Below are 12,350 nucleotides of genomic sequence, written 5' to 3'. Positions count from 1 at the left end.
CCGCGCTACCGAGGCAGCCAGCCCCGCGGGGTCGGCCTGGAGGCCGCCAGGACGGACAAGCAGGTGAGCAAGGCCACCCTCCTGTGCGTCCTGGACGCTTTAAAAAACTCAGGCGGGTCCAGAAAAACGGAGGGGTGGAGGTAGGGAAGAGGACAGGGCGGCGCTGCGGGGACAGGGTCAGGAGGTGTCACCCTCCCAGAGGGATGCTGGGGCCGCTCGGGTCTGGTGGGAATTCCGGTTCGAGTTGTCCTGGGGAGCAACCTTGTGTGTCAGGGAAGCGTCCACGTTGGTGGCCTCGCCGGGGCGCCACAGGGGGGTCCACAGACGATGCTGGCCTCCCAGGGCACCGCCGACAGCACCCGGAGACCACGTCCAGGAAGGGCGTGGCTCCAGCCTCTGCCTCCCACAGGTGTGTGAGCCCGAGAACCCCTGCAAGGACAAGACTCACAGCTGCCACAGGAACGCAGAGTGCATCTACCTGGGCCACTTCAGCGACCCCATGTACAAGTGCGAGTGCAAGACGGGCTACGCAGGCGACGGGCTCATCTGCGGGGAGGACTCGGACCTGGACGGCTGGCCCAACAGCAACCTGGTGTGCGCCACCAACGCCACCTACCACTGCATCAAGGTGAGCCGCGCCGCAACCCCCTCGGTGGGGAGATCGTGTCCGTCGGGCCATGGCCGGCTGCAAAACAGCGCAGGGACTGGGGACGGGGCGCCCAGCCTGGCCAACGTCGCTCGCTGGGTGTCTGTCCTGCACATTTCCGAGCGCCAGACTAAGTGCTCTCCATCCATTTCCTGACATCCCAGGGACACTTGTTACAAAGTAGCTGTACTCTCACACCCTCGTTTGTGACTGAAAACAGACCCTGAAGCCAGGGAGGGGGAGGGGCGAGGAGCAGTCACAGCCCGTAGCTGGACACCTGAATGTCCTGACACACAGTGGGCCAGTCTGCGGCCACGTGGTGAGACCTAGTGAGCATCTGTCTTCACGAGACCCAAAGAGTGGGCGACAGTGTAAGGAACCAATTCAGTCCCTGGGAGGATGACCCTCGGGACCTAGGACAGGGTACAGGACTTCCCTGAGGCCGTTGCAACAAATTTCCACAGGTGGGGGATCCAAACAGCAGAAATGTATTCTCTCCCCGTTCTAGAGGCTAGGCGTTCAGAATCGAGCTACAGAACCAAGGTATGTGGCAGGGCCATGCGCCCTCCGGAGGCTCCAGGGCGGACCCTTCCTGCCTCCCCAGCTTCTGGTGGCTCCAGACACTCCTGGGCTTCCCGAGCTTACGACCGCATCACTCCAGTCTCTGCCTCCCTCTTCACAACACTTTCTCCAATGTGTTCCTGTCCCCAAACTCCCTCCACCTCTCTCTCATGGGGATGCGTGTGGTTGCATTTAGGGCCCACCTGGATAACCCAGGATAAGTACCTCCCTGCAAGATCTGTAACTTAATCACATATTTTGCCACATAAGGTGATATTCACTCTTTTAGTTTATAAGGTGATATTCACTTTTGCCCTGTTAGGTGACAGTCACTCTTTTGCTCTGTAGGTTGACATCCACTTTTGGCAGATAAGGTAATATAAACAGGCTGCAGAGATTGGGATGTGGGCATATACTTTGGGGACCACCATTCAGTCCACTACACAGGGTGTCCCAAAAAGTTTCAGTGCAGTTTTATGCCTTAATAACTTCAGAAGTATAAATGTTACAAATTTACAAAAAAATCCTTTGAAAGTATAAAATGTTCATGTAATATTTATTCATTCTTGTGAATTTTGAGTAACAAAGTTTTAATTTTAATTTTCTCTTTCAGTCTCTCCTGGTTAAAGATGGCAAATATTAAGAGATAAGCTTTGAGATTAGGGAGGCGCCGACCCTGACCCTCCCTGTCCCCCTGCCCGCCTCGGGCCACCCTTCCCCACTCTCCCTGACACATGCTGCTGGAAGCATAGCACTTATTATTATTATTTTTTTTAATTTTTGTGGAATTCCAGACAGGAATTTACTAACTTCAAAAATGGCACACGATAATTCACAGATTTTGTATGTATACATACATACGAGTGTGTATATACACACGTGCACGTATAATTTATGAGGACAAAAGGATTTCCAAGTGAGACTTAGCCAGAAGCCCATAGGCCTGGTTTCCTCGTCCACCTGACGCAGAGGTGCTGTGTCTCTGCCGGGGCCCCTACCTGGGACCTGTGCTCCCCCAGGAGCCGAGCACCCTCTTTTCTTCAGCAGGCAGTGTTGGAACTCTGGCTGCAGGACACGGCCCCCGAGTGCTGTGCTTGTGATTAGATGAATGGTCCATGTCCAGTGCTTCCGGAGGAGCCACCCCTTGGGGCTCTGAAATGCGTGTTACCGTCATTAGAACAAACCCTTTACTCCCTATCCTCTCCTGTTATTTCCAGTTCCCTCCAGTTGTTAGTGAAGTGCAGCTCAGTCCTGAATTATACTGTGGCTGGACTGAAACAAGATGACTCCCCCGCACTTGCACACTGTAAAAAGCTGAATTAAGGGAGATAATTTCAAGTCCTAAGCCTCGGTTTCTGAACAGACCACATACACCTTTAAAAGGTTCTTTTCTTTGAAACCTACTGGCGAGTGAGGGTTAAAAGTTTGCAAGCTTTGGCTTTTGATTTGTGGGCTGAAGTTTGTGGGAATGAAGGAGGCCCGGAGTCCCCTGTCCTGTGCTCCGTTTTCACGGAGCGGTGGTCCCTCGTCCTCCTGTGTCTGTGGCTGTTTGGCAACCTCGCTGCGATCCTGGGCTCACAACACAAGCTTCTTTGTCTCAACTAACTAGTAGTGGTGACATAATTTCTAGGGCAGGACTTGAAAAGAGAAGCCTGTGCCTCTGGCCGTGCTGGCGTGCTCTCGCTGTTCTGCTTTCAATCGAGGACAGATGTCTGACATTTACGTCCTCAGCGCTGTACTCATTGTGTTGTTACACTTACGTTCCTGGAAGAAGGGGCTTTCCAGAATGTTTACATCACTATCCTCCCTCTAATTGCAGGATAACTGCCCTCATCTGCCTAACTCTGGGCAAGAAGACTTTGACAAGGATGGAATCGGAGACGCCTGTGATGACGACGACGACAATGACGGCGTCAGCGATGAGAAGGTAAGGCTGGCTCCTGCCGCTTGAGCACCGGCTCCCGACGTCAGGAGTGGAGCGGTCAGGGGGAGACCCAGGCTTTGCACCGAAGAGTCCTTGAAATGCCGTTATCTTGACAGGCGTTTGTGCATAATTAATTCCCCAGAGTCACTCATAGAGACAGGTGGTCATTTACAACAGCAGGTGACTCACATCTGCCTTTCACTGATCCATTAAGTCACTCACTCATACATTCACTTCACGTGTACACATCTATCCTCACAGCAAAGTATATGGAATATTACCTTTGCTGCAGAAAATTCTGAAAATTTTAAAGAGGACAGATGCATAAATGATTTTAAAATGATTTAAAATGTAAAAAGCGTTTGGTGAGGGCTGACTGGCTTTCGTTTTCCTTATTTCTGTATCGTTATTTTGATCTGCTTCGAGTGCATAACTTCTAAGCGCTGAGCTATTTTATAAGCAATGCAACAAACATTCTTACGTTCTATCCTAAATTCTTCCCTTGTGATTTTTCTTAGGACAACTGTCAGCTTCTTTTCAACCCCCGCCAATCTGACTATGACAAAGACGAGGTTGGGGATCGCTGTGACAACTGCCCATATGTGCACAACCCTGCCCAGATCGACACGGACAACAACGGAGAGGGGGACGCCTGCTCTGTGGACATCGATGGAGATGGTCAGTCCGTGGGTGGATGTGAGGTGCACAGTCAGAAGTATGTGCAAGCTTCACAGTTTATTCCAGATTTTCCACAGGCTCCACGGATCTGTATACAACTGTGAGACTACATGGTTCACTTCAGAGCTAATTCTCAGAAGAGCCCATCAGTATTCTGCCCCGTCTTTACCCTTGGGTCAGGGTTCACCAGCCTCAGGACTGCCCTTTAGAAAACTGTGCATTTCTCTGCCCCAGCCTCAGAGTCCTGCTCTCCTGCATGGAGTCTTCTCTGTGCACACCCTCCTCCCCCCCTGTTCAAAAGCTCCAAGAATCCTGTCCTCTCTGCTCATCAAACTGTGCTCTTAAGAGAGGTCTGGGAAGAGCTCTCTGTCTCTCCTGGGCATCTATATCTGCACCCTTCTTGCAAATCCCATGAGGGTCCCAGGCACCCCAGACAGTCGGAACAAGGTGGTACCCTGTGGTGACCTCTGACACATCTGGTGGTTACTTGCCCTGAGACCCCGTTGGCCTTGGTGCATGAGTCCTGCAACTCACAGCGCCACTGTCACAGCTCGGTCACTGCTTTGCTCAGGACATTGGGAGACCGGCAGTGCTCCTGTGGAGCCGGCAGCAGCATGTCCTCGCACACATTTCCCCCAGGGGGCCACAGAGGGCCTCACCCAGCCGTCTCCTTGCTGGTTTTCCCCAGCCCTGTGTCCACTTCAGCCCCTCTGACTCATGCTAACCTGCTGCCCTGCGCACAGCGTGTATTATCGGTATAAACCTCTCGGTCGGTGTCTGCACACACCTGTCTGGGACACGTCTCAGGCTGTGTGGCAGTGGGGAGTTCTGCGCGCTCCCGGGCCGGGTGGGCGTCTGCGACATGCTGACTCGGGGCCTTCACTCTACCCACCCGGCCGAGGCAAGGTGGGCATCTCGGCTGGGTTTGGTCGGGCTGATTGGTGATGTTTAGCTTTGTCTCGTGGGTCTCACACCTGACGGTCCGGCGCTGACTCATGTTCTTTCATCACTCCAGTGTCAATGGAATTTATCATCTATTTTCAGATTTTTGAAAAAAGGTGTTACATCTAAAAACCCTGCCAATCACTGCCATTGTGTTTTCCTGCCCGTGTTCATGCGTGCTAAGGCAACATGGTCTGGGAGCTAATGAGTGCCCAGGAAGTCGAGGCGCAGTTTCTGAACAGATACTGAGGGAAGCAGATTTGCGCTGTGACAGCGCTGACCGCTCCTGACCGTGCAGCATCACCCAGAAATCTCCAAGAACTGGTTCTGCTTAAGCTCAGGGAATTTGAATTTTTAAGAGAAATATGTCGTGTGTTCTTCCATGAATCTAATAATCTTTACATTTTACCATTTTTTTTAGATCTTTATTATCATTATTAAGTAAAAGCTTGGCTGTAGGTTATTTAACGTGATGGGAAAAGTCGTGCACTTTTCCTAAACTCAGCATGTTTCTGGTTTTTTTCTTTGAACATCAACAGATGTCTTCAATGAAAGAGACAACTGTCCCTACGTCTACAACACGGACCAGAGAGACACGGATGGTGACGGCGTGGGGGACCACTGTGACAACTGTCCCCTGGTGCACAACCCTGACCAGGTAATGGGTGTCCGTGAGCAGGGGCGCAGGATCCTCATCCGTCACATGCACTCATGTGACTCTATAGCTTTCCATTCGCCCTGCCGAGACATGACGGCATGGGGTCTTTAATAATTTCAATTGAAAACATGTACTGCGCTCAGATCTCAGTGTCACTCTCGCATCCCAGCTGGAGATGCCTCGGTCTCACTGTCTGAAGCGAGGTTGTGTCCTCGTGGAATCCACTCCAGCTTCCCTGGCACAGGTGTAGGAATTGGCTTTGTTTCCAGGTTTGCCTTGGAAGGCAAGGGACAACCTAGTAACATGGTGATGTCGTCCGTGGACTAGGAAGGGACTGGATGGTGTGGCAGTTGACTTCTTCCCAGGGAAGAAGCATTGGTCTTCCTTAAGTAGAGCCCCTGCAGGGACTCCTGGACCCGTCCTAGCTCTGTGGTGCACAGCGGTTGACCTCAGGGAAGTCCCTTCTTGTCTTGGACCTAGGAGGAGGTGATTGGCTTCCAATCCCACCCTCGGGAGGCCCCTGCCTCAGCATTTACACTCGTGCTGTCTTCCTTATGCTCCTTCTTCCCCAGACTGACATGGACAACGACCTTGTCGGGGACCAGTGTGACAACAATGAGGACATAGATGATGATGGCCACCAGAACAACCAGGACAACTGCCCCTACATCTCCAATGCCAACCAGGCTGACCATGACCATGATGGCAAGGGGGATGCCTGTGACCCTGATGATGACAATGACGGTGTCCCTGATGACAGGGACAACTGCCGGCTCGTGTTCAACCCAGACCAGGAGGACTCAGATGGTGGGTGCCTTTCCCTGTGCATGAGCAAGGTAGAAACTGCTGTGCACCACCTGCATGGGTAGAGACACACTTTCCAAGAGGTCTCTTCAACACTCCTGGTGGGAAAAATGTGATGGTTCGGATGCCTAGACACCGGTGGGCAGAATCAGCTTTCTTCTGCCTGACCTGCATGACGTGTCTCTGGCATCTTGCTGGGTGTTGCTGTGCGAAGGGCACACGCGTGTATGTGGGGGGATGAGCAGTGATCTCAGCCTCTGTGCAGCGTGGTGGTCAGAACTTTGACCCTCTCTCAGGAAGAAACACAGGTTATGAACACAGGATGAATCAATGACTTGGTTGCCAGCGAGGGGACAGGGAGGATTTATTTTTTTAGGGGCAAAGCAAACAAAAACAGTGGGAATGTGAAGTGTAAGTCAAAAGATGCTCTCAGCCCGGCAGCTAATGTGGGCAAGTGGCCACAGTGCAGCGCCCAAGGACAGGACCCCAGGAGGGACGGCGGGCTGTCCCGTCGGAGTCCCTGTGTAGTCGTCGGTACACAGGCACACTCGTTGGTGGATTGAAGGCCGTGTAGCTCCTGACCAAGGCTGTGAGGAACTGGCTTCCAGAATGGAATCCTGGCTGGTCCAGGCGTGCTCTGGAAGACGCACACCCCACAGATGCAGATAAAGAATTGCTGGGTGTTTGAGCCAACATGACTCAGAAGCACATGGAAAGACTCACTGAGATGTGAAGGGCAGCCTAGGACCCTCCCTGAGCAGCACGAGGGACTTTAGCAGAAAACACAAAGCCTTGTCTGGACGCGAGACCAGGAGGCTCAGTTCCCACAGCCACTGAGTTGGGGGAGGTGGACTTGCTGGCTCCCTGCAGCCTTTTACCCAGGCCGGGGGCTGGGGTGGGAGGCGCTGGTGTGCAGGGGAGCGCTGAGTATTTTTTAAAGTGTCCTTATACGCGGTCACGTGCCTGTAGCACAGCAGGTGGACTAAAACTAGTTTGGAGAACGTATGATGTATTCAACTGAACTCGATTTCTTTTTCTCCTTCTAAAAGCATAGGCGATAAAGTGGGCTCATTTAGTATGCTGCATACAATCTGCCTGTAGGACTCTTGTCACTGCCGTGGACGGCATCGCTGTGAAGGTCACATAGATCATCTCCCTGTCTGCACCAGGGTGGCATGTGGCCCACCTGACCCCCACTCCCACCCACCACAACCCCACTGAAAAATTTGACAAGAAGTCTCCAAACAAAGAAGCCCACATCTCCCTAGAAAAAACCGCTTTTAGTGTAAGAGTTCTGCTCTAAATGCCACCTAACGTGGTTAAGAAAGGTGGTAACAGAAGTCCAGAAAACGATCGGAAAAAAACAGAGTGAAAATCCAGCTCGAGATTACTTGACAGACATTCAGATTTCAGACCCCCAGTTTTGAGTTTAGAACAAAGTGAGAAAAGACTCTTAGGGGAGTTTACCACAAGAATGTTTAGGAAAAGGTGTCAGAGCTCCTCACGGCGCCGGAGCTGAATGTCGTAAGGACTGGGGAACTTTAGTGTGCAAAGCGCCCAGCGCCCTGGACCTCAGGTCTGCAGAGAACCCAGTGCTGCTCTTCCAGGGGCAATGGCAAACCCACGCTTTGTCCCTTCATTTTTCTTTGCTGTTTGTGAGCAGGTGACGGGCGGGGCGATGTTTGTAAAGACGACTTTGACAACGACAGTGTCCCGGACATTGACGATGTGTGTCCCGAGAACAATGCTATCAGCGAGACTGACTTCAGGAACTTCCAGATGGTCCCCTTGGATCCCAAGGGGACCACGCAGATCGACCCGAACTGGGTCATTCGCCATCAAGGCAAGGAGCTGGTCCAGACGGCGAACTCGGACCCTGGCATTGCCGTAGGTGAGCCTCTGAGCTACCAGGACGGTGCCGCAGAGGATGCGCTGGAAAGTCACGTGGCTGGAGTCGCGCGATCTTCCCGGGGCCCCCCCTCCCTCTTTCGTGGTCTGCGGCACCAGAGCGGGGAAAGCATGGGTTTGCCTCTCCAAAGAGTCTCAAATTTAGTGTTCAGAAGGGCATTTTAGTGTATGGACTTGGTCTATAAAATACTACATCTTGCAGCCCAAACTCTGTCATAACCCTATAAATTGGGTCTAAAAACTCCTTTCGTTTTATTAATCTCACAGTGAAGAACCTGGATTGGGGGGATGTGTAGGGTCGCCTCCCATCTCTTTAGATCTGCCTCCCAACGATCCCAGGGTCAAATGCAGATTCCTGTCAAGGGCGTTTCTAATGAAATGTCAGGACTGAGTGTGTCCTCTGCATGTAGGTTTTGATGAGTTTGGGTCTGTGGACTTCAGTGGCACATTCTACGTCAACACTGACCGGGACGACGACTACGCTGGCTTTGTGTTTGGCTACCAGTCGAGCAGCCGCTTCTATGTGGTGATGTGGAAGCAGGTGACTCAGACCTACTGGGAAGACCAGCCCACCCGGGCCTACGGCTACTCCGGAGTGTCCTTGAAGGTGGTCAACTCCACCACGGGCACTGGCGAGCACCTGAGGAACGCGCTGTGGCACACCGGGAACACCGAGGGCCAGGTGAGGACAGCCAGGCCAGGTCGGCGCCGGCTCCTTTGATGGGGCTCTGTGGCTACCGAGGCATTTCACAGTGTAGTCCTCACCCTTTCCAGAGACACCCTGACTTGTGTTTGTGTTAATTTTGACTGAGGTCCCAGTCATTTTAATGATCTTGTGTGGAGTACCTATGTTACCAATGACACCACGCCTGGCACTTTTCTGACACAGTTGGCAATGCTTTTGCAAATTAAACATGTTCCCACTCTCTCCTAGAGAGAAGGAGAACTGGATTTCAGAAGGTTTAAGTGCTCGGTCCAAGGTCCCACATGGAGGAAGCAGGTGGTGCAGAACTCGAATCCATGGCTCTCGGGGCCGAGGGCCTGAGTTCGAGCACTGAATTGCCTCGCTCCTTATCAGTGGAGTTTGATCCTCACTAGAGATTTAAGCTGCAGATCACACCAGCGAGATCTGGGCCTCATGGGCCGTGAGGGTCAATGTCACGGTCACCTTTGTGCTTTCCCGTGGGGTCATGAAACTGCGGCTGAGACTCAGGGTCCGGGTTGTGCTCAAGGCTGCTGCTTTTCCCCCAGGTGCGCACGTTGTGGCACGACCCCAAAAATATTGGCTGGAAAGACTACACTGCCTACAGGTGGCATCTGACACACAGGCCTAAGACGGGCTACATCAGGTGAGGGCCGTGCGGGGCCGGCTGCATTCCAACCAGGTGGCCCCATCGGACGGCAACCTTGAACGTTAACAGACAAAAACGCCAGAGTAAATTCTGACTTTCACGCTCCTATCTGGATTCCTCTGCTTTAGATGCCTTCTCTTTTCTGTCCCGCATCTCTCTCTATACTACTTGTTTCTTAAATCTGTTGAGAAGAAGACAACGAAATGTGTCTGGTTCTTGAAGTAACGTGGGGCCGATGAACATCTTTGCTCCTAACGAACACCCTGGGCGTGGGAGAAAAACTACAATGAAAATAATCGCGTCCTTGCAAAATTAGGCAGCACCTCACTTTGGGAATGAGGTCATGTCTGTTTCTATTGGGGCAGATGGCTAAATGCACAACACATATTTGTGCAAAACTTTCAAAATGTCAGTCAAACAGAATTTTTATTCTCTTGACTTAGCATTTATAATTGATTTTGTTTTAAGCAAACTGGGGACTATTTAAAAATTAAGGTTTAAAATTTTTTTGGCAGAGTTAGTAAGAACTGAGGTCTGGTTGAATTCTTTGCAGATGCTGGGCTTGTATGTCCTTGGGTCCTAGTGAGCAGCCCCAGTTAGCTGGGGGACAGGCAGCTGCAAGGGCGTGGTGCTTCCTTGGGGTGTCTCTGTTGACTCCCCCATGGCCTCGTCCTCGTCCTCTGGCAGCGGCTTTATGCATCAGAGCATGGCGGGTGGAGCTGTTTCTCTCTCGTGCAGCTCTCCTAGCAGGGGAAAGGCAGGCAAGCTCACGATTTTAATGGAAGATGAGGCCACTCAAATAACAACACAAGTGGGAGAACCTGGTGCCGGCACCCAGGAAGTGCGACTCGACTCCCTCAGAGGGCCCCAAGGAAATGTCCCTCACTCCACCAAGCTGCTGTCTGGCTCTTAAAGGCAGAGACTGCTCTGAAACCCTTGCTTGGGAGGTCATAAGTGAGCTCATTCGTTGTGGCAGTGGCAGGAGTTTCGAGGGGGGCAGTGGTTGGGGCTGCACTGTGAGGGGCGAGCATGCACCACCCTGGCTCTCGGGGGCAACCTGAGCAAGGGTCGGACTGCACCTGCCAGCAGCAGTGCTGGAGCCACCTCTTCCTCCGGGGACGGGCTGCACAGAGTTCATGACCAACCTCCCTCCCTCCCTCACTGTTTCTCTTTATTTCTTTTCTGTTTTCAGAGTCTTAGTGCATGAAGGAAAACAGGTCATGGCGGACTCAGGACCAATCTACGACCAAACCTACTCTGGCGGGCGACTGGGTCTGTTTGTCTTCTCTCAAGAAATGGTCTATTTCTCGGACCTCAAGTACGAATGCAGAGGTGAGTGTGGGAACTTCCCCGGGAGGCTCGCGGCGCATGAAACAGGAAGGGGCGCACGTTTAGCTTTTCCTCTTGCAAAAGCTGGGCCTCAGGCAACACACCCCGTGTGTCACGATGTGCACTGGTTTCATTTGGTGAGCTAGGATTGCTTTTGCTTCTTTGTTCTTTGTTTTAAGTTGAATGTGGACGCCTTTGGTAGGGCAAGCACTTTCTGATCACTCAGCCGTTCCACCCATCCCCGTCACTGTATTGTGCTCTATAGATTTCTATATTTTCTATACCTCCGAGCTCCTAAAGGCATTTTAGATTGATGCCCTTGCTAAAAACTGAAGAAAAGAAGAAAGAGAGAAAAGGAAGGGAGGGAGGGAGGAAAGAAGGAAAGAAGGAAAGAAAGGAAGAGGGAAGGGGTCTCCTTAGTTATCTCCCTGCAAGTATATTTGAACCAAATGCTATGGACCTCGGAGAGAACTTGAGTCCCATCTTGTTGTACCCCCCATGCCTTAAGATACACATGAAAATATCCTCATTCTACAGATGAGGTAAGTAAGGCTCAGAGATGCTTCTCAGAAACCACACATTGAAAATGATACACAAAGTGAAGAGATGTGGGGGAGACAAGAATCTTGTTTTCTCTGCTTGTTTCTGGTGAAGTTTTATTTTCCTTATGTTAGGCTGCCTTTGAAGTCATTTTATATTTCCATCCACCCATCCATCCTTCTATCTGTCTATTCATCCACGCTTTCATCTAAACATCATCTGACCATTCATCTGTCTTTCTGTACATCCACCCATCCACCCATCCACCAACCCATCCACCCACCCATCCACCCACGCATCCACCCATCCACCCACGCATCCACCCATCCACCCATCCACCCACCCATCCACCCACCCATCCACCCATCCACCTACCCATCCACCCATCCACCCACCCATCCACCCCCCTATCCGCCCATCCACCCACCCATCCATCCACCCATCCCTCTGTTCATCTGTCCATCCATCCATCCATTCATTCGTCCATCAATTCATCCTTTTGTCCATCCATTTATTCTTTTATTCATCCATCTTATCTATCCATCCATCCATTCATATTATAGATGTCATTTTTAAATAAATAGTGATAATTTAGGTTATAGATAAAACAAAATAAAACCAAACCCATGGTTCAGTCATCCTAATTCTGTTTATTTCTTTTTTAAATTTTTTTTTAGATGTCTAAGCAAGATTTTCTGCCTTTCCACCAATGCCTGGCTCATGCCGTGTTACCCAGGCACCTCAGTTCACCCCGGTCCTTGCAGCCTCACTGTGCAGCCCTCCTGCCTCTTGACCTTAACTCTGATGGTTCTTCTCTTCCTGCCATCAGCCCCAAGCCCAAGTGCCTTCAGCGGATAAATATTAATGGGACCCAAAGATGAATACCAACCACTACAGGAAAACATTTGGTGACACATGAGACTTCATGTGGAGTGAGAGTTGGGCGTGGCATTACGTTGCTTTTTCTCATTTGTTTAAAAAGAATGACGTTTACATATAAAATGTAAT

At 51.3% G+C, this 12,350-nt stretch overlaps 1 protein-coding gene across 1 annotated transcript in view; it reads left to right on the top strand.

Moving 5' to 3' along the window:
• Positions 1–12,350, top strand: part of THBS2 (thrombospondin 2) — a 27,909-nt gene that overhangs the window by 13,416 nt on the left and 2,143 nt on the right. Inside the window, exons 11-21 of the mRNA XM_008590686.1 lie at positions 5–63; positions 410–628; positions 3,027–3,134; positions 3,650–3,809; positions 5,291–5,409; positions 5,982–6,216; positions 7,877–8,104; positions 8,532–8,803; positions 9,373–9,470; positions 10,666–10,805; positions 12,020–12,336. Coding sequence (XP_008588908.1) covers positions 5–63; positions 410–628; positions 3,027–3,134; positions 3,650–3,809; positions 5,291–5,409; positions 5,982–6,216; positions 7,877–8,104; positions 8,532–8,803; positions 9,373–9,470; positions 10,666–10,805; positions 12,020–12,027 — 1,646 coding nt within the window. The 3' untranslated portion in view covers positions 12,028–12,336. The remainder of the gene's footprint in view (positions 1–4; positions 64–409; positions 629–3,026; positions 3,135–3,649; positions 3,810–5,290; positions 5,410–5,981; positions 6,217–7,876; positions 8,105–8,531; positions 8,804–9,372; positions 9,471–10,665; positions 10,806–12,019; positions 12,337–12,350) is intronic.

The sequence above is a fragment of the Galeopterus variegatus genome, unplaced genomic scaffold (assembly GCF_000696425.1).
Source record: "Galeopterus variegatus unplaced genomic scaffold, G_variegatus-3.0.2 Scaffold6281, whole genome shotgun sequence".
In the NCBI taxonomy this organism is placed as follows: Eukaryota; Metazoa; Chordata; class Mammalia; order Dermoptera; family Cynocephalidae; genus Galeopterus; species Galeopterus variegatus.
This window is presented reverse-complemented; position numbering and strand designations above follow the sequence as displayed.